Genomic DNA, 23113 nt, shown 5'->3' with positions numbered 1-23113 from the left:
ATCATTTCTATAAAAATGTGTCTGTGTGTGTTTGCAGAGAAGACTAATAGTTATCAGATTCTCTAAAGAATTCCTCACCCCCAAATCCTCAAAAACTTGTGGATTAAACACCCATTTAAACACCCTTTCAACCTAGTATTAATATATGTATTAAGAATTCTTAATTATTTCAAATGAACATGGTCCCACTTATGTAAGTTTGGCTTACGTAAAATGTAATATAAATGAATACTAGTCTTCAGGTCTTTTTTAAGGAGGGTATTTGCTTTGCAGAATCCATTGAACTGATTATTTTTCACTCTCTACTTCAAATTAGTAAGATCTGCTGTAGAATATGTAAAATATAGAAATATATAGCATTTCTTAACTGCAGAAGCACTGGTATGACTATGTATTACTGTCCCACTGGAAGTCAACTGAGTCATTCAGAACTCAGCCACACCCTCCTCACTCCTGGACACACAGTACATTCACAACAGCTGTCACACTCTGTCACTCAACTCTTAATAGTAGTTGAAGTAGACCTCTGTAAGCAACATGATCTGGAAGAATGAATTATCTGGAGTTAGTGACCAACATGACTCTGGAAGAATGAATTATCTGGAGTTAGTGACCAACATGACTCTACTTACTGCAGAGAGCATAAGTATACATGTCAGTGATGTTCACTTGCTGAAGATGAAAGCTGGACTAGTCTTGTCCAGCTAATTTAAAAGTTTTTCATAGCACTGTAATGATTTAATAATTGGTAGTTTCTGAAGCACTTTTCCTGACCTTTAAAAAACCTAATAAAAACTACAGGCTGCATCCCTGAGGGTAAGATGGATGCACGGAGCACAGGCCACACCTCAGATGGGTGTACTTGAGAAATGTCAGTGGCCCATTGCTAGGCATCCTCTCACCTTGCTGAGCGGGCCTGGGGCCTGCTTTGGCCCTTAGCTGCAAATCCAGATTAGTGTTGTTGGAGGCTTCTCTGAGGAGGGATGGTGGGCCAGTGATGCTCAGCAGGTGGTCTCCTCTGTCCCCTCTGTGTCTGTTGAAAGTACCCTAATGGCTGATGTATTGCTGGGGATTCTTGTGGTCCTGAGGAACCAAGTCCTTGTCCTGGGTTCTTAGCAGCATCCTTGCTTCAACAGATGGATCTCTAGCCTGATCCTGCCGTTTCCTTGTCATCTGTCTCACTGCAAGCACCATCCCCCCCCCTTGTTTCCCTCTGCTCCTGCTGCTGTCACCCTCAGATACGAAAGGGCTTACGATCATCTTCCTGTCCTCAGGAAGATGATTTTGGCTCAGGTTCTATATCACGTTTGAGTAAACAGAATGCATAAACAGAATGCAACAAAGTAAGCATTTTCTTTCATTTTTATATCCATGTTGATAGAAGTATATTACTGTCATTCGAACACCTATACAATTTGTGTGATCTACTGAATTTGGGGCAGGTAGTTCCTTTAGCTTACTTTTTTTACACATTATAATTTGTAGATTTGTGCAGCTGGGGCAGAGTCAACATAAACAAGACAAGAGCAGCCAGCAGTTCTGTTCCAGGTGCCCAGATGGAGTTATAAAATTGTAAGTACTAGATTAGACCTTGTAAAAATAATCTTTGTATTTATGCCTTTAAGACTTTGTAAGAGAAATATTGTGACCAAATTAGTATAAGCACTAAAGCATCTCCTCCTGGTATCCTGTTCGAGGAGAACTGGGTATCTGTGGGGATGCGGAAGAGGCTGGCAGCCTGACCTGTGCTTGAAATGCGCCGTTTAGAAATGGGATTGAAGTTGCTGGGGGATTCCCTCCAGTGGGTAGGGCCGGGATGAAAAAACAGATCTGACCCTGGAGACACGCTCCTCAAGTTCACTACAAGACCCCTGAGGACAGGAGTGGTTTGTCTTTTCTAGCACTGTATCTTCACCAGTTCTTTTAACTTGTTTAGTAAATTCTTAAATAAACACTCTGCCACTTTTTGGGTTTTTTACCTTGAGCAAGTAATTTTAAGTCCTGTGTGGTTCAGTTTCTTTATCTGCAAATATGATAATTCCTGCTTCATGGGAGGGTGGTGACACTTTTAATGAGATAATGCATACAAAGTGCTTAGATCCATGTCTTGAATATGTTCTCATTACATTGTGATCATCAGCATCGTCACATTCTTCTTTGTATTTATCATTGTTCTCTGCTTTTTGGGACCAAACAAAGCAGAGGTTGTGACTAGGAGTGGCTCCCTGATGCCGTGTGCTCAGCTGAGTTTCTTTTATGAAAATGGGTCACTGTGGTGATTAAGTGAGGTGGAATATGTAATGCGTCTAGATCAGTGTCTGGCATAGAGTTGACATTTAGTAAATGTTCTCTTCCCTTTTCTTAGTCCAACTTTATCAGTTAGTTTAATAAACCACTGATACTGATTGCCTGACTTCTGTCTGTACTATATCTGTGTGTTCCTGATTGTTAAGAGGCTACTATAGTGATCCAGGCAAAGATTGGTGGCTTAGAGAGTAGTGGCTGGGAGAATTTTGGAAATGGGATCAATCTAGGAAATGTTTAGGAAGTGAAATAGAGAGGAGTTGGATATGGAAAAAAGGCCTTACCAAGGATGGGCGTTAGGTTTTTTGGTTTGTGCAGTAGGTTTGATTGATTGATTCATTCATTCATTCACTTAGCAAATAGGTACTTAATACCTATTAGGACCTGCCATTTATCAAGGTAAAGAGCGCTCCCTGTAGGAGAACCCCATTTGCCTTTCAAGTGGGAACCAAAGTGGCCATGTTTAGGAGGCAGTTGAATCAACTGATCTGAACTCAGAAAAGAGGCTCTGGGATTATGAATGCATATTGATGATAACTGAAGACATTGGTCAAAGATGACACCACTTAAGAGAATAACAGACTGAGAAGATATACAGGTGAGTCATAAGGGGATCTGGGTTTAACACTGAGAAGAGTCACAGAGATGGCTAATCAGAGAAGGGGAAGGAAAACCAAGATTATTTTATCACAGCCTCCAAAAGGTCTATTTATCCTTTCTTTCTCTCCTCTGTCACTATTCTTTTTTTTTCTCTCTTTAAAAACATAAGAGCTCATGAACTTAGAAACAGGTTTTCTTTCTTACATCTAGTTAGCATACGGAAGTATGAGCTCCCAAATGAGCTGATATTAGAGGTGGCCAGAGAAGGAAAAGTGTTTAAATGTGTTGGTAAAATAAGAGACTCTGTTATCAAATTGTATTATTTGAATTGATTCTTCCATTAAAATAGTATGGCACAATGTAGGAGGAGCAGATACTGAAGGGAATATAGCATACAAAATAAAAGAAAACATTGTCCCATTTCCTTCAACATTGTGTCTACTTTGATCTGTAACTGGTCTTGCTGATAAGTTACTTTTAAATTCTTTTTCTTACAGTATTTAGTATTTGCTTTTCTGAGTCTTAGCACAGATTAAAAAAACCATGTGGATCTCAAATTTTTTTAACCTTTTCCACTTAATTAGTAAAGAATCTAACATGAGTGTCTTTGCACAGCATCTTCAGCAGGATAACAAAGAGCTTGGTAGGCTTTGTATTATGTTGTCATGGCAACTGCTCAAGAGTGTTGTTTTTTGGTGTGTGTGTGGCATGTGCACTTGCTTTAAATTGAAACTCTGTAACTAGGTTCTTAAAATGTCAGCTATTCAATTTAGATTTTTAAAGCTGTGCCAAAACCAAGAGAAATTAGATTTATGTCAGATGCTCCAATTCTCATCTTGTTATGATTCAGGTTCTAGTATATTTTAAAATATAGCAAGTTTATTTTAAGTTTATATACATTTGTGTCTACTGATCTCTGGACAATTCATAATCTTATCAGTTTTTCTTGAAATTATGAGGCAAACCAGTACTCCTTTTCTAAATGAGGTATGTAACAACCAATATAAAATATATCGACAGTGAACAACTGGCAAGGAGCCAGTGGACCAGGAGCTCCTGAAGCAGAGGTATGGAAAACTGGATGGAGGAGCTGGACATGGTCACCCATGCTCTTGCAGGACATTTCTTAGGAGCGGATCTTAACCCCCAAACTGGTCTGTGTCTGCACTGTCAGCCCAAACACTCAGTTATATCCTCTTTGAGCGTGACCCTCCCTTTGACTCATGCCACTCCCTCAGTGTGTGGGTGGTGATGAGGGAAAAATGACATCAGGCAACACTTCCTGGGCAGTGTGTGATGGGTACTGTTCTATGTACCTCAACCTGTATCAGCTCAATTCTCACAGTAACTCTAGGAAGTAGGTCTTAACTATTGACTTCATTTTACAGATGGGGAAACCGCACAGAGAAGTTATATAACTTGCCCAAGGTCGAACAGCAACTGATATTCAAACCCAGATGAGCTGGCTGTCCTTCACTAAGCTGTAAATGCCTAGTGTTACCAACTGCTTTTATAATCACAGTGGTAAAAATACTGGGTTATTAGTGTGAACAGCCTTTATTTTGATCCTCTGACATGATCTGGTTTATAGGCAGCTCCAGATGCAAACATAGTGTTTCTGCCCTGTTGAGCTTGAACTTTTTTTTTTTTTTTTTTTTTAATATTTAAAGAGAATATGCCTTTATTCTTTTCCTGGTCCTGAGCATATTGTCTCAAATGTAGACTTGCTTCCTGGGCAGGCACACTTTGCTTGATTCATAACATGGTATGGAGGTTAAGACGTCCTGGGAACAGTGTTACTGCTGTTTAGGGTTATTGCCATCCTAAGTTGTAAGTTCCCCTGCTGCCTCTTGAATTGTACCTAAACTGAGTGCTCAGTAAATGTCTGTTGAAATGTACTGACTCTCACCCCCCACCCCACCCCCATTACTATCCGAGTTTGCGTGGGGCGCAGTGAGCATCTCTCACAGCCCACCTCATCCACCCTTGATCACTTGTTAGTTCTTCCCCTATTCTGTTTCCTGCTCATAAACCCTCTGCCCTCTCCTGTTTGTTTCCCTACTGCCTTCTAATAGAGGGGAAAAGCAAGCACAGCAAGGGTTTAGCATTTTTTCCTCTCTGTCCTGCTTCCACTTGTACCTGTGACCAGATGCAGAGTGAGACAGGCCTGCGGGGAAGAACCCGCTGTGTCCGGGCAGGAGGGGCACTGCATTCACGCAGGACCGCCCTGCCCTCGTTGTACACTCCCAGGTCTCAGCACTTTTTAACTAAGCAACACATGCCAATCAGTGGAGGTTAAGAAGAACATGAACACGTGTATTATTAGTGCCTGTTATTCCACGGCTCACCTCTTCTAGGTATATGTCTCACTTGTTGAAACATTTGTCTCTAAGAAATGGTTCAAAATGTAATACATAGAGTTTGGTAAAAACTGTCTAATTTAGGATCCTTCCAATGGAGGATGAGCTAAATAACTGTTTTACTGTATTAGGACCATAGGTTGAGTTTATTTGCTAAGAACATCTCACAATAAACAGCATTTGCTGACCTTAGAGGGAATGCCCCTGGGTTTGGGCTTCAGCGAGGGGATCCTCTCGCTCATCAGAGGATGCTCTTACACAGAGTCAGGGCATGTTTTCACACCCATGAGGTGAGCACGACACTAGGCTGTGCTTAGCTCAACTTTGTTGACTTTTCATGGTATCATTTTCAATGCTGTGTCTACATACATGTCACTCCAGGGTTCCCACCCCACCAATGATTTCATCTAGTCCTCTGCAGATAATGCTCTTGTCTCTGCTGCAGGCTGAAAAAGTATTTAATGGGTCACTCTTGTTATTTTTTCCAAACACCCAGGGGTACAGTCTTTAAAGGTTTAAGGATTAGAGCAGTTGGGAAGCAGTGATCAATGATTAGCAGCTAATACGCTCCACAGGAGGGAGATGATGGTGACAATTTCTCAGCCCAAGGAAACTAGGTTGTGACCTTTTCTCTCACCCCAGAAATTACCACAGAAGTCTTTCTTTCTCTTTGACTCAGGCCTTTACTTTTCTCTTTAACTCTCTCTGACCCTTATATATACTTTTCTAATTATCTCTTTCTACTTCCCCCTAACCCCCTGTTTATTTTACCTTCCTCTCTTTCTCCCTCTCTCCAACCCCTCCAAGGTATTTTTAACTCTGTTTAGTTTTTAGAATACAGTAATCTCTCCAAAACACAAATTTCTTTCCTGTGTTTTAGGATAGTGCTTTTCAGATTGTAATTCTAGACTCATTAGTGGGCCATGAAATTAATTTAGTGGCCTCCACACAACAAAATGAAAAGAAACGAAACTGAACTGAGTCCGGTAGAAGGCTCTAGTGCGTGGCACAGGGGTTAGGTCTTGTTTCATGAAATTTTATCTCTATACATAAATATAGCATTGTGTACCAATCTGCCATGCAAAATGCATTTCTCACTGTGGATAACAGTCACAGATTGAGTTTATATGAATGCACCTTTTCTGAGACCAAATGAATTAAAAATCTTAACTCTGTTCCCATTATCCAGGCACTTAATGAATGTTTGTTGTTTGAATGAAAATATGTGAATAATTTCTGTTTGGAATAGATAAGAGAGAGGTCAGGAAGAAAAAGGATCAGAAAGACGTGTAAGAGGTTTCTGTGGTGTATCCAAAGTGGGTAAAGTAAATGCAGGCTTTGGAAAATACACTCTCATTACTTACAAGGAGTTGAGCACTGGGATGACCATGCAAAGGAAGGAGGTAGCAGGAAGCTCCAGCTGAAAGTCAAAATGAAGAGCTATTAGATGTATAAAGGAAAGACAGAAAAGCGAATGCCTCTTTGAACATTATCTATAATAGTACCTGCATTCTGAATATTATCTATTATAGCACCTGCATGCTATGTTAAACAAGAAAATTTAATGGAACAGGGTGAATTTTTTGAACCTTTCAGAGAAGGCTATCCTGAAAGGTTTCTAGCATATAAGGAGTAATAAATGGAAATTTAATTGTTGGTAATTGTGTAATTAATTTAATGTAGCTAAAATAACTTTGATATTTTAAAAATTTAGTATATTGGCTATTTTGGTGACTACAAAGCATACCATTTATGGAAATTCTGCACGTTCACGTAAGGACTTGAGTCTCCACCCCGCCAATATAGGTTTTTTTTCCAAGAACCTAGCTAGTGATTCTTTAAGGTAAGATATACTTGTGTGTGTGCTCTGTTGTGTCTGACTCTGCGACCCCATGGACTGTAGCCTGCCAGGCTCCCCCTATCCATGGAATTTCCCAGGAAAGAATACTGGACTGAGTTGCCTTTTCCTCCCTCCAGAGGATCCTCCTGATCCAGGGACCAAACCTGCAGTCTCCTTCATTGTTAGGCAGATTCTTTACCACTGTGCCACCTGGGAAGCCCAAGGCATACTTTTGTAATACAGTAAGGCATTATAGGCACTAAAGGACAGGTATTTATTGACTGTTCACTATATGCCAGGTTAGGTATATGTACATTAATACATAGTTGAGTGAGAGATAGAAATAGTCTTTGCTTCTGAGGGTTTCCCTGGTGTCAGGAAATTCCAGGTGGTGGGAGGTGGTGTGAAGAGGAAGCTGTAGGAGTGCAAAGAAGAATCCAAATCAGACAGATTCCTGGGCAGGTTTCACCCTCAGGCTAAATTTTAAGGGAAAATGGAGTTAGCTGGTTGAAGAATGCAGAAAGAGCAAAGGTTCAAGACCACACACCACTTTTGAAGACCCATACAGAATTCAGTGTCTAATGCAAGGGGATTTTCAGCAAGGAGGCCAGAGACACAGACCGACAGGAATAAGATCAGAAGGGATGCTAAGTGAGAGACAGTGACCCTTGTCCTAGAAGCCTGTTTTAATAAGGGAAGTGATAAAAGTTACTGTGGAAATAGCATGCAGAATGGATTGGAGGCCAAGAGGTAAACAGCACATCTACTAGAAACTTCAGGGCAAGAAAGTGATTGGAGTCTGCTTTTGGCTGCTGAAATAAAGGGATTTATTTTGTAAAGGTAGATTCTGTAAGACATGGTACAATTTGGTAACTAATTAGGAGTGAGGAATGTGTTAGAGGCGGGAGTGTTCTAGCTATGTTGACTAGATCTGGTCACCAGAATTGCAAATACAAATGTAAGTTTGGGACTATGATAGGATCCTGTGATTTGTCTGGAGCTCCGGGGAATGGTGAGGGACAGGGAAGACTGGCATGCTGCAGCCCTTGGGGTTGAAAAGAGTCGACATGACTGAACAACTGAACAACAGCAAGAGGTTTTACAGAGATTCAGTGATTTTGTGAGGGTTGTTTTTGTTTTTGTTTTCTGCTCTTGATTTTAAAAGAAAGTAAGTTAAATTTTGTATTTTTCTTTGATGGGGTCCAAGTTAAATAGAATATTATAGGTGCTTTTTAAATGTTTTGGAGATTCATGGTCCTATTAAAGGAGGCGGGGATCCTTCAATTACTGATAGAAATGAAGAATTTAGGGGTTTAAATGTATTTTTAGCCCTTAAAATACTTATTTTTTCACATGAACAAGCAGGTCAATCCTGAGGGAACAGATCTGCATATCCGATATGGTCACGTGAAGAGTATTACTCATTGGTTTTCTTAGCTCTGCATACAAGAATCACATTTTGTAACTGTTTAACCTTTTGTTAGTTTACCAAATTATCATCAATTCTGTGGATGGAAGGTGAGTGGGATGGTTTTGGGCAGATGGAGTGGTTCCTGAGCCTTGTGCTATGTCACCGTGCCTTCCTGAACAGCCTTTCCTTTTGCACGATGGCGATGTGGGCCCAGGTATGATGTATTCGTTGCCCTTGTCTTCTCTGAGCTTCTGCAAGAAGTCTTTCGTACTAAGATAAAATTTTGGTTCCAATACAAGAAAAAAGCATTTCAATTTTATATTTAAATATAGATCTGTCATCTTATGTGTGACTCAGAACCCCTTGGGGCTTTTACACATGATTTCAAAAATAAACTACAAATCCCATTAAGTCCTAATTGTGTTTAAAATCCACCAATAGGCATCAATAGTCTTAATGTTGGATCAGTAATTGTGTTTAGCATTTTAATATTATTTTTCTTATGGTTTATGAAGAAAGAAATACTACCATATTATGTGGTATTGCATTATGTTTTCAAAATTAAAGGTCCATTCATTTTTATAACCATCCTTCTGTCATCCCTCCCAATTTAATGGGAACAGAAAGTCCTTGAATTAAAAAAAAAGCTGTGGTGTTTTTAATCTGAAATTAATTAAAAAAAAAAAAACTGTTAAAAGTTACTTGAGGGTAAGGCTTACCTGCCTTTGTGTCTGCAGTTCATAGCAGACCAGGCATGCAGTAAGCATTAAATAAATTATGAATGAGTAATATTCAGTAGTTTAACTTCTTTAAGGAATGTCATGCAATAGTTAAGTGTGATGGGAAAAAAAATGTCAGGGTTAACAAATTGAAGCAAGACAAACGATAAATATTTGTTAGTTTTCATTTCACTATAGTATATTTTCAGTTTTAGATGTAACAACACAGAGTTCTTGGCAGTTCTCTCATGATTGTCTCAATTGACAAACCATTGATGTTCTTATTAATTTATATGTTAGTAGGACAGCTAAAATAGGATCATGATTTTCTTTTTAAATTTTTTTCAGCTTTATTAAGATAGAATTGACATATAGTATGTGTAAGTTAAAGGTATACAATGTAATCATTTGATGTATGGATATACTGCAAAATGATTACCATAATAAGGTTACTTAATGCAACCATCACTTCACATTGTAACAGTTGTATATGTGTGTGTGTGTGTATGTGGTGAGAACATTTAAAAATTTAATCTTAGCAACTTTCAAATGTACAAAACAGTATTATTAACTATAATCACCATGCTGTATATTACATCTCCAGAATTTATTTTATAACTAGGAGTTCGTACCTTTGACTACCTTCATCCATTTCCCCTATCCCTCAGCCCCTGCCTCTGGCAGCCACCAGTCTGTTTGGGGTTTTTTGGGGGGCAGGGGTGTTTAAGATTCCACATATTAGTGAGATCATATGGTATTTGTCTGACTTACTTCACTTAGCAAATTGCCCTCAAGTTCCGTCCATTTAACATAAGGCAAGACTTCCTTTTTTATATATAACTGAATAATATTCCTTTGTGTGTATATATAACACATCTTTATCCATTCATGCATTGATGGACACTTAGGTTGCTTTCCCATCTTGACTGTTGTAACTAATGCTGCAATGAACAGTGGGGTGCATATATCTTTTTGAGTTAGTGTTTTTTGTTTTCTTCAGATAAATGGTCAGAATTGTGATTGCTGAATCATATGGTAGTTCTATTTTTAATTATTAGGGGAATCTTTATATTGTTTTCCATAGTGGCTGTACCAGTTCATGTTCCCACTAATATGAACAAGTGTTCCCTTTTCTCCATGTTATTGCCAGCACTTGTCATCTCTCCTTTTTGATAATATTCTAATAGCTCTGAGATGAGCCTATCATGGTTTCGGTTTTCATTTCACCAGTGAACCTTTTCATGTTCCTGTTGGCCATTTGTGTCTTCTTTGGAAAAACATCTATTTACATTCTTTGCCCATATTTTAGTTGGATTATTTGTTTTTGTTCTGTTGAGTGGCTTGAGTTCCTATGTATTTTGGCTGTTAACCCATTATCGTATACATTGTTTGTTTACAATTATTTTCTTCCAGCCCATAGGTTGCCTCTTCATGATCACTTTTTACCCTACAGAAACTTTTTAGTTGGATTTAGCCCTATTTGTTTTTGCTTTTGTTGCTTGTGCTTTTGGTGTCCTATCCAAAAAATAATTGACAAGACCAGTATCAAGGATCTTGTCTCCTGTGTTTTATTAAGAAAATGATGGTTTCAGGTCTACATTTAAGTCTTTAATCCAGTTCTTATTTTGTCTGTGGCATAAGAAAAGGGTCCATTTTCACTTTTTTTTGGATGTGAATATCCAGTTTTCCCAGCATTATTTATTGAGGAGATTATTTTTTCTCCATTGAGTATTCTTGGCTCCCTGGTCAAATATTATTCAACCATGTATGCATAGGCCAATAGAACAGAACTGAGAGCTCAGAAATAAACCTATGTGTCAGTTTTTATGCCAGTACCATACTACTTGGAGTACCACAGCTGAGTAATATGGCTTGGAATCAGGAAGTGTGACGCCTCCGGTCTTATTCTTCTTTCTGGATTGCTTTGGCTGTTTGGGGTCTTTTGTACATCCTTAAAGCTCAAGTGAGCTTCTTGCAGGCAGCATATCATTGGGTCTTCTTCTTTAATTTATTCACCCACTCTGTCTTCTGACTGGAGAATTCAATCCATTTACATTTAAAGAAATTATTCATAGGCAAGGACTTACTATTGCCATTTTGTTCATAGTTTTCTGTTTTGTAGATCTTTTGTTCCTTGCTTTCTCTCCTGATATCTTCCTCTGTGATTTGATGACTTTTTATACCAATATACTCAGACTCCTTTACTCAGTCTTTTTTGTGTCCACTACAGATTTTTTTTTCCTATGGTTCCATGAAACTTACATAAAATATAATATTCTATTTTAAGGTGATAATAACTTCAGCAGCATACAGAAACTTTGTACTTTTATATCTACTCCACTATCCATTGTGTTTTAGGTTACTGATAATACCATTTACATCTTTTTATTATATACAGTAAGTCCCCTACATTCAAACGAGTTCTGTTCCAAGAGCATATTCATAAGTCCAATTTGTTCATAAGTCTGATAGCCTAGAATATCCAAGTAACACAGTAGGCTATATTGTACTGTACTAGGTTTATAATACTTTTCACACAATATATACATAAACACACAGAAAAGAAAACATTTTTAATCTTACAGTACAATACAGTACCTTGAAGAGTATAGTAGTAACAGCTACATCACCACTGCTTTTAACACTTGCTTCTGAACATCCTGGGCTTGAAATAAAGATAGTGTACTACTGTATTCTGTACAGTACTGTACAATAAAGTAGACAAAACACAACTACTTGTAGAGGATACATGCACACAGCAGTGTACACCAGACACGTGAACTAACTTACATGGTTGAACATGTAAATGCACATTCACGTCTTTGAAAGTTTGCAACTTGAAGGTTTGTAGGGGACTTACTATGCCCAATAACAAATTATTCTAATTGTGGTTGTTTTTAATTTTTAACATTTAGAGTAGAGTTGTATGCAAATTATGCACCACCAACACAATGTTAGAGAATCTGACTTTGACTATGTATTTACTATTACCAGTGAGATTTACACATTCATAGGTTTTTGCAATGTTAAATTAGCATCCTTTGTTTTCCACTGCCCACCGAGATCCCTGGCCAGACAGGGCTACCAGCACAGCTGTGCAGATGGAAAGAGCCTCTAGCTGCAATCTCTGATCAGTTGTAGCTGCAAGGAGGAATGTGTTCTGCCAATATCTGAGTGATGGTTACTATAAACCTGGCCCTCCTTCTCCATGTCTGAGTCTCCATGGTCAAGCCCCACAGATTTCCCCAGTGATCCCTGTGAGGGGAGACCCAAGTGGACCTTCTGGGAAGCACCCTACAGTGCTAGGGGAGCTGGATTTTCTCCCCCTTCCCCCACCCCCCCCAAAAAGCTACAGGCCCAGGGGCCATCTCATGTGGCTCTGTAACTATCCAGAGAATGGGCAATGCATTTGGAGTACAGACATTCTTCTTACCTTTGTAATGCTTTCCTTCTTGCTCTCTATGGGTCCAGGGGGGTGCTCCCACCTCACCCTCTGGGTTCTGGGATTTTCACAATAGTAACTTGTTTAAGTACCTATTTATGTTTAAGTAACTTGTTTAAGTACCAATCTTGTAAGGGGGATGGCATTGGGGACAACTTACGTTGCCATCTTGATCCATGATTTTCTTATTTTCAGTTCAGATTGCTGAAGCTATTCAAAAGAATCCCTTGATCAACATGCCTAGAGTTGAGTCATGATTTCTTGATTTCCATTTGCCTGTTGTTTCCAAATACGTGAAACTCTGAAAGTTTTGCCTTGTTTTTATATTTAACTTACTCTTAGAATCTTACAATTTAAAAAAAAATTATGGCAGTTTGACCTCAGTTTCAAAGAAGGAAACTTTTTACATTGAAAAAAAAATCTTCCCTCGCAAACCCACTTTCCATTTGCTTGCAAAAACACTCTGTATAAGATGGTTTACGTCCGTTTAGTAAAGGGTCACAGTTTCTTTTCTGTATATGTGATGTCACCAAAACGCTAATTAAGTCCCAAAATACCTGAATAAAATATATCCTGTTACTCATGCAGAAAAAAGAGGCCTTGAGACTATCTTGACTTTCTTAACCATTTTGTTTTACTATTTATAATTGTGTTAGAAGTTCATTACTTAATGTCAAAATAAGTCAATTAGTGCTTTTTAAGCATTGTACATCAAAGTAATACCTCTTTAAATATAAAACTCTTAGACTTATTTCAAAAGATGAATAGCTAAATTGGTAGTTCCTTTATCATGTGGTTGGAAAATAGGGAAGTAAATTGACTAAATAGAGGTTAGTATGTTCAGATACATTTACTTTGAGTAATAGAACAGAGCTAGGGAAAAAAATTCTGATCATCTCAGAAACATCAGTAGATATTTAGTAGATAGAAAAAGAGCAAAAATATTAACTTTAGGTACCTTTTTGGGAACTCTAAATAAAATAATATTTGAAGCTTCTGAAACCAATAACTTCATCCTTTACACTCTCTTCTACTCATTATTACTCTTACTTGCCCAAAGATTTTGCTTTTACTTGGTTTGAATGGTTTTAACACAGTAGGTTTTAACTTTTAATTGGATTTTCTCATGCTGTAATGAAATCAGTTACTGGTTTTATATATCATGTAGATGATACAGTTAAATTGAGTTTATTTTTTACTAGTTTATTGTTTCATTTTAGCATTTAATTTCTGTTTTTACATATGGAATCTTGGATATTTCCCAATAGTCTCATCATGAGAAAATCAGCTGATTTCATCTGAACTCTTTGCACACGTCTTTCCTCCCAAAACCTGTCTGTAATGACTTCTAGAGATTCAAAAATACAGTCAGAGTTGTGAGGAAAGGTGCAAGACAGCATACTCAGAATGTTCCATTTGTGCACACATGCGTTTAGCATATTAGGACCATAACGTTTGGGGCCTAGAAGATATTTAGAGATCACTGGACTCGGTCCTCTGATTTTTTAAGAAAACAAGGCCTGCAGAAGATCTGCAGTTCATTTAGTTATAGAACTCTTAAATGATGAATCTGGAATTCAGCTTCATTTCTTTGAGACTTAAACCCAAAGTCCAAAGACATGAAATCCTGACCAGGCAGCTGGAATTTCTCCAACCCATGCTCCTATTGGGTGCATCTAAAAGTGGAGGAGCCTCCCACAGGCAGCATGGACAGTAACAAATAGGGACAACTAGCACCTCGAAACCAAAGAAAGTTATAAAAAGCCTACAGCAGTGAGGCTCAAATGTGGTCTGCAAACTCCTAGGGAGTCCTCCAGCCCCCACTGAGTCAATTCCTTCTCTGGCCTGGCTCCTAAAATGAATGTACTTTTATCCCCAGCCAGACCTTCAGGATTGGAGGGGCCATGAGGGAAGGGTCGGGGGGTGGGGTGGTGGTGGTGGTGGTGTGTGTGTGTGTGTGTGTGTGTGTGTGTGTGTGTCAAAGAGAGGGATGGGAGAAAGAGTAAGAGACAGGTAGGCTAGTTCCACTTAATTTTTAGTGCTTCATCAAGGAATTACTTAAGTATCAACCCTTGAATGCATGTCTTTTTACTATAATTTGTGGCAAAATGGGAGATGCACGTAAAAGAATTCTGTTGTATATCAAAATATGGAGACTGTCTCAAGGAAAAGCACATATGAGAGCTGAACCCATTGTTTTTTCATGGAACACTAATTAAAATAATGACTGAGAGACAAACTATGGTCTTTAGACTTGAGTATTTGGCAGATATAGTTGTATAGTTATAGTTCAGTTGCTCAGTCATGTCCGACTCTTTGTGACCCCATGAATCACAGCACGCCAGGCCTCCCTGGGTTTTCAAAAATGAATAGAGTAAGCCTGTCACTTCAAGAAAAACAATTGAAAGTATTTGTTACCAGTGATAATGTTTGTTAGATATTTCAAGCCAAAATCAGAGTTTTGGAAAACCTGTATCCACCATCATGAGCAATACTTCAAAGATTTTTCTGGTGAGATTTTAACCAATGTGAAATTTTTTTTTTGATATTGTATAATGAAATGTCTTACCACTTGGAGGATCTTCATAACTCAGTGAGTCAGTATTATTGAAATGACCATGCTTTTAAAAAAACATCATCCATAGATAAGAAAACTCATTCCAAGTATAAGCTGGACCAATGGATTCTACACATTATTGACCAGAGACATATTAATACATCTTTTGTTACCCAAATGTTACTGACAGAGGTGTATCAATACATTTTTAGAGAGTGATATATTATTAACTGTATCACCATGCAAAGTTGTTAAAGCTTAAAATTAATCAAGAGTTCATTATACAGCTTATGATTGTCATTGTTCACATTTTGCTCCATTAGGTTTTTCATTTATTTTTAAGTGAAGGATAGTTGCTTTACAGTGTTGTGTTGGTTTCTACCAAGCATCAACGTGCATCAGCCATAGGTTTACCCATGTCCTCCATTAGGTTTTTATTCCAACGTCGTTTATATTATAAATGCAAGTTTTTTAACCATAAAATTTTCAAAAATGATGCATTGTGAAATTTTGAGTGAAGAATTTTTCAGTGAATTTTATGCAGATACTTTCTTTGGTTGTCCGAGTGACATATATACTAGTGTCTTAGAAGATGATAGTTCCTCAGAATATAGTTCTTATAACGACTGTGAATACTAAACCAATAAAAAGACAAAAACCTTAGTGATTGATTCTGATACGGAAAGTGAAAATGAAACACACAGTGCTGGAGAATGCTCCCTTGGTTCTACAAAAGAGTGGATTGAAAAGAACATTTCATGAAAATTAGAAAACTTTATAGCTGTGTCAGTGTAAAGTAACTATTGAATGTAATAACCAACAAAGTGTTAGTAAAATACCAGAGTTAATTTTTGGTAATGACTTTTTCTAGTCGGTTGCTTCTCAAACAAATTTGTATCACCAACAGAATGAAAAACCATATAAAAAGTATAAGGCTTTAAAATGGACTGATATAACCAATGGTGACATGAAAAAGTTTCTTGGGACAAAAAAAGCCACCCTGGAAAGAATATTGGTCGACTGATTCCTTATTTGATATTTGAAAGATTTATGATGAGAAGGTTTGAACAAATAATGACATTTTTTTTTACTTTAATGGTAACTCAGAAACTCCACTTCCTGGAGACAGAATTTCAACAGTCAAACCTCTTTTGGATTATTTTCTACCAAAATTTCAATCGATAAATATATATACCCAAACAAGAGCTATCACTTGATGAGGCAATGATAAAGTAAAGTAGAGAGGATCAAAAACCTATAATCCCAGAAAACTTAAAAAACATGGAATTTTCGTCAGGAAGGTGAGTGAAAGTGAAAACTGGATATATATGCAACCTTGAGATTCACACAGGTGTAAGAAAGAAACTGCAGGAAACAGTATCATTGGTCCTACAACCTTATCTTGGTTCTTGGCACTATATTTACCAAGACAGTTATTATATTACAATAGTGTGTCCATCTGAAATATTGTTGAAAACTAAAACCAGAGTTTGTGGGACTATAAGAGAGAATCATGTTTCTACAAACCAATTGAAGGGGAAATCTAAAAATCTAGAGAAGAGAAGTGACATTCTTACAGAAGGTAGAAGTGATTGTTCTTATACGGAAAGACAAGAGGCTAGTCTGCATGGTGACAACTATTCATGACGCCTCCATAGCATCTATAAGTACGGAAGACAGGAGGACTGGCCATCACATAACTAAGCCCACTTGTATATTAGGGTTTAATAAATATATGAAAGAAGTTGATTGATCGATACCTGGCAAACTACACTATCCTCTGGAAAACTAAAAAATAGTATAAAAAAGTGGGTTTCTGTTTGAGTAATTGTGGTTTATTCAGTGCATTTAAAATTTACAGTAGCCTTAGTGCACAGAATAAAATGACAGTTTTTGTTAGCAGTAGCTAGAGAATGGGTAACTGACCATTCTGGTGACTGTAGTCCCACACCTGGTCCTTCTTGTGGCATTTCTAAAAAAGCTCCTGACAAAGACCTACCTTGTCAACTACCAGATGAAATAAATGAACATATCCTAGAGGAAATAGTACTCACAGGACTAAAAGAGCAAAATGCTGCCAGAAAGTGTAGGGTCTGTTCTGCCAGGGAAAAGTGCAGTGAAACACAGTATATTTGTAAAAGATGTTCTATTCTCCTGCACAGAAGTGCCTGCTATACTGCCTGTCACACTCTAAAGAAATATTAGAATGCTTTAGTAAGACATGTACAGAGTTTCAAATAACTACATTAAGTGCAAAAAAAGTTGTTGATATTTACTCAAACACGGGTGTTTCATTATTATCTATATAACAAATCACTGGCTACAGGCATTAGTTTCTGCAAAAATCCCCTGATCAATAATGTGTTAAGATTAAAGTATGTGAAAAGATCATTGATATGATTTCAGATTCTAGATTGCAACTAACCTTTAAGAAACTTGTCAAGTTTTGGTGCAGTATCAAAGAAAAATATCCTCAGTTATCTGGAAGGACTGTTAAAACACTTCTTTTCCAATTACATTGAGTTCAGATGTTCCTCATATGTACATTTCAACCAAAACAATGTATTATGACCAATTCAGCTAGAAGCAGATGTGAGAATTCAATTGTCTTGTTATACCAAACATTAAATTAAAAGATACTTGCTCCTTGGAAGAAAACCATTGACAAACCTAGACAACATATTAAAAAGCAGAGACATTACTTTGCCTACAAAGGTCTGTATAGTCAAAGCTATGGTTTTTCCAGTAGTCGTGTATGGATGTGAGAGCTGGACAATAAAAAAGGCTGAGCATTGAAGAATTGATGCCCAACTGTAGTGCTGGAGGAGACTCTTGAGAGTCCCTTGAACAGCAAGGAAATCAAACCAGTCAATCCTAAAGGAAATCAACCCTAAATATTCATTGGAAAGAGTGATGCTGAAGCTGAAGCTCCAATACTTTGGCCACCTGATGCCAAGAGCCAACTCATTAGAAAAGATCCTAATGCCGGGAAAGATTGAAGGCAGGAGAAGGGGACAACAGAGGATGAGATGGTTGGATGGCATTGCCGATTCAATGAACGTGAGTTTGAGCAAGCTCCAGGAAATAGTGAGAGACAGGGAAGCCTGGCGTGTTGCAGTCCATGGGGTCACAAAAAGTCAGACATGACTGAGTGACTGAACAACAATACCAAACATTGAAGAGATTTCCTAACATGTAAAGCACTGCTTCCTTTTAAATTTTGTTTTATTTTGGAAAATAGTATTTGTTAGGTTTCTTATTATTTTTAAATGAAGTAATAGAAATTTAAAATTTCTCCTACAGTAATAATAAATATAGCCCAATAAATCAACGCTTAGTGGAGGTCCTCAATAATGTTTTTAAGAATATAAAGGGGTCTTGAGACTAAAAAGGCATAAGATAGATTAAAAAGACATAGAATTTATATCAGTATGCAGCACCAAGGCAACACTACATTATAGCCTTGCCAGCTGAATGATATTCCTGACTATTTGAAGAAATATTCATTTTTCTGTAGTTTTTTGTTGTTTAAGAAATTAAGGAAGCATATAGAAACCTTTAATGGGAAACTGTCAAATTGTTTGAACCTCTTAGGATACTTTCAGCTCTGAATAACAGAATATCTAACTTACTTGGTTTAAATAAGATAATTTATCTTTCTGTTTCACTGAAAGATTACAGATGGGGTAGCCTCCAGAGCTGCTGATGTGGAAGCACCCAGATTCTTTCCATCTTTCTGCTCTCCCATCTTCAGACTGGCAGCAAGATGGCTGCAGCAGGTCCAAGTATGAGTCAGACAAAGTAGTGTATGAGGGAGGAGAGGGACATTTTCCCTATGACTCCTCCTCAGGAACAAGGAGTCAGAATCTGCCTAGTGGACTTTTTCTCATGCCTTGATGGCCAGCATGTGTCACATGGCAGTCCCTAAACTTGTCACTGCCAGGGTCCATGGGCTTACTGTGATTGGTGTAAAATAACCAGTTGGGGGACATGAATATAAGGAAGTTACGCACAATGACTTAGTTATTAAAAACAAAACAAATAAATCCTTTTGTACTTACTCAGTTAACTGGAAATGTTCACAGGTGCCCAGTAAGACAGGCAGTGTGAACCAGTGGAGAGAATGCTAAGCCTGAGAATCAGGAGCCCTGGGGCCTGGTCCCACATCTGGCACTGTTGAGGAATGGGTCCTTCCCTGTCAGGACCCTGCTCCCTCTGTAACATGAGGGCTTGGACTAGAGCACTGGTTCTGATGCCTTCTGATTCATTGGTTTCTTTATTCACTCACTCACTCCTTCATTCAATGGCTTTTTTCACAGAACTAGAACAAAAAGTTTTTTAAATTTGTGTAGAAGCACAAAAGACCCCCAATAGTTGAAAGCAATCCTGATAAAAATAGGGCTGGAGGAATCAGGCTCCCTTACTGCAGACTGTATTACAAAGCTAGTTATGATACTGGCACAAAAACAGAAATATAGATCAATGAAACAGGGTAGAAAGCCTGGAAATAAACCCACACACACCTCTGGCCAATTAATCTGTGACACAGGAGGCAAGAATATACAATGGAGGAAAGATAGTCTCTTCAATAAGTGGTTCTGGGAAAACTGGAGAGCTACATGTAAAAGAATGAAACTAGAAAATTCCCTAACACCATACACAAAAATAAACTCAAAATGGATCAAAGACCTAGATATAACGTTGGACACTATAAATCTCCTAGAGGAAAACATAGGCTGAAAACTTTGACATAAATCACAGCAATATCTCCTTTGACCCACTTCCTAGAGTAATGAAAATAAAAACAAACAAATGTGGGACCTAATTAAACTTAAAATCTTCTCTACAGCAAAGGAAACCATAAACAAAAGGACAGCCCTCAAAATGGGAGAAAATATTTGCAAACAAAGCAACTGGCAAGGAATTATTCTCCAAAATATACATCAGCTCATGCAGCTCTCTATCAAAAACAACCAACCCAATCAAAAAAATGGGCAGATCTAAATAGACAGTTCTCCTAAGAAGACATATAGCTGTCCAAAAAGCACATGAAAAGATGTTCAACATCACTAATTGTCAGAGAAATGCAAATGAAAACTACAGTGAGGTATCGCCTCACACCAGTCAGAATGGCCATCATCATAAGGTCTATAAGCAGTAGGTATTGGAGAGGGTGTGGAGAAAAGGGAACCCTTCTACCCTGTTGGTGGGAATGTAAATTGGTACAATCACTATGGAGAACCAGCATGGAGGTTCCTTAAAAAACTAAACATAGTACTGCCATATGATCCAGCAGTCCACTCCTGGGCATATATCCAGAGAAAACCATGATTTGAAAAGATAGCTGCACCCAATGTTCAGAGCAGCACCATTCACAACAGCCAAGACGGGGGAGCGAACTAAGTGTCCATCGAGGGAGGAGCAGATAAAGGAGGTGTGGTGCGTATACATACACAGTGGCGTAGTACTCAGCCACAAACAGGAAAGAAATAATGCCATTTGCAGAACACAGATGAACCTAGAGACTGTCATACATGAACTAAGTCTGACAGAGAAAGACAAATATATGGTATCACTCATATGTGGAATCTCACTTTTTAAAACAAGAAGCAAATGAACTTATTTACAACACAGATACCAAAAACAAACTTATCGTTACCAAAGGGGAGGGATAATTCAGGAGCTTGGGATTAACATACACTCACTACTATGTATAAGATAGATAACCAGCAAGAACCTATGTAGAACACAGGGAGCCTCCAATATTCTGTGATAACATATGTAAGAAAACAATCTGTAAAAGAATGCACGTATATATTTGTATAACTGAATCACTTTGCTATACACCTGAAACTAACACAACATTGTAAATCAACTATACTCCAGTAAAAAATTTTATTATTTATTTGGCTGTGTCAAGTCTTAGTTTCAGCTCATGGGTGCTTCATGCAGGAGGCAGGAGGAGCACAGATTCTGTACTTGTGGCACTGGCTCAGTAGTTGCAGCCCATGGGCTCAGTTGCTGCTCAGCATATGGGATCTCAGTTCCCCAACCAGGGCTGGAACCTGAGTGCCCTACATTGGAAGGCAGATTCTTTACCAATAAACAACCAGCGCAGTCCCTCCAGTAAAGTTCTTAAAATATATAGAGTGCTTACTCTATTGTGGAAGTCACTGGAAGGATACAAATATGCACTAGAATGTTGCCCATTTAATCACAACAGATGTTCTTCCTCCTATACTACACACACTGATAGCCCCAAGGGGTGTAAGATCCAAACTGTTTTCACTCATAGAATAAATTATTTACTGCCTTCGGCAAAGAGCACTTGCCACAAAGCTCATTAGCCAACAGTTACATCATGAAAGTTCTCTCTCATCTTACTGAAATATAAACTATATTCAGAAGTGAGGACATATCCTCACAAGTATCTTCTGCAGAAGATAAGTCTTTGTCTCAGGGAAGATGCTCATGGGCCTATCTGTGATTGTTGTAGTTCCCTCAGTATCAGAAAGAGTGTGATGCAGAGAAATAGGCTGTTAAGAGAACAGAAAGACAGCCATGAGAAACGAGACCATGTTCTCTGAATACCCACAGGCATGCTTAGGTTTTATTTTTCAGATAAGATGCTTAGAAAGGCTTTATTTATTTAAACCAAGCTGCTAAACATTTGCAGGCTTTTCTCATGTGCAGGGCTAGTTAATTTTTCATGTCACATGAAGTGTTGAGATAGCTGGGAGAATTTATCTCAGAGCTCAAAATCATGTGATCATTCCCTCAAGTAATATTTGAATTACTGTCAGGTGAAGCAGGGCTTTTTCAAGTTGTTTTGGGATCAATAAGTAGAATATATAGGGAGGAAGATTTAGGGTCACTGAACAGAAAATCTTTCCAGCAATTAGAGCTATCAACAATGACATGTAAACATTCCATTATTAAAAGTCACAAATTCTATCACTGAAGGTCCTCAAATAGATGCTGGATAACCTTCTACCAGCAGTGTGGTGGAGAATTTTTTCACGTAATCTGAGTTTAGATAAGATTATTTGGAAGGAAGGTCATCTCTAGGATTCTGTAATTATTATCACAGCCGTCAGACATCTTCTGGCTGGGATTATTAGAGAGTACATGATTAATTTATTCATCAGATTTATTGAGCACTTATATGTTACTCTTCTAGACACTGAAGATACAGTAAAGAACAAGACTGACAGGGTCTCTCAAGGCACTAATGTTCTAGGGTAGGCAGACAAGTTCTGAACTAATAAACAAAACAATTTCATATTAGGATACGTGCCTTGCGGGATACAATCCAGAATGATGGGAGAGAGTGGTTGGGGCAGGGAAGGGTCAAGAGCCATTTTAGATTAGGCTTTGAGGGAAAGTCTTTTTGAGGAATTGAGGTTTGAACTGAGACCTAAATGCAGGGGAGGCATCTGTCCTGAGAAGACTAGGGAAGAGTGTTCAAAGCGGAGAGAACACGTATGGAAGACCAGAGCAGGAACAAGCTTGGCATACAGATGGCCAGTGGGCACATGGAAAGGTACTCAGCATCAGTAATTATTAGAGACATGCAAATCAAAACTACATTGAGTTATCACCTCACACCAGTCAGAGTGGCTATCATCAAAAAGTCTACAAATTATAAATGCTGGAGAGGGTGTGGAGAAAAGGGAACCCTCCTGTACTGTTGGTGGGAATGTAATTTGGTGCAGCCAGTATGGAGGTTCCTTAAAACACTGAGAGTTGCCATACAATCCAGCAGCCCCACTCCTGGGCATATATCTGGAGAAAACCACACTTCGAAAAGATAATGCACCCCAGTGTTCACTGCAGCACTATTTACAGTAACCAAGACATGGAAGCAGCCAAATGTCCAT

General features: G+C 38.2%; 1 protein-coding gene across 4 annotated transcripts in view; it reads left to right on the top strand.

Moving 5' to 3' along the window:
- Positions 1 to 23113, top strand: part of FIG4 (FIG4 phosphoinositide 5-phosphatase) — a 165743-nt gene that overhangs the window by 113946 nt on the left and 28684 nt on the right. For all 4 annotated transcript variants that reach the window (XR_014064459.1, XM_081526720.1, XM_081526721.1 and 1 more), the window contains one exon: positions 1486 to 1572. Coding sequence is in view for 3 of the 4 variants with exons in the window: in XM_081526720.1 (XP_081382846.1) it covers positions 1486 to 1572 (87 nt within the window). In the remaining variant the exon portion in view is untranslated. The remainder of the gene's footprint in view (positions 1 to 1485; positions 1573 to 23113) is intronic.

The sequence above is a fragment of the Giraffa tippelskirchi genome, chromosome 9, assembly GCF_054371585.1.
Source record: "Giraffa tippelskirchi isolate mGirTip1 chromosome 9, T2T-mGirTip1v1.2.pri, whole genome shotgun sequence".
Classification (NCBI taxonomy): Eukaryota; Metazoa; Chordata; class Mammalia; order Artiodactyla; family Giraffidae; genus Giraffa; species Giraffa tippelskirchi.
The sequence above is the reverse complement of the archived record's forward strand: the minus strand, read 5'-3'. Positions and strand labels throughout refer to the sequence as shown.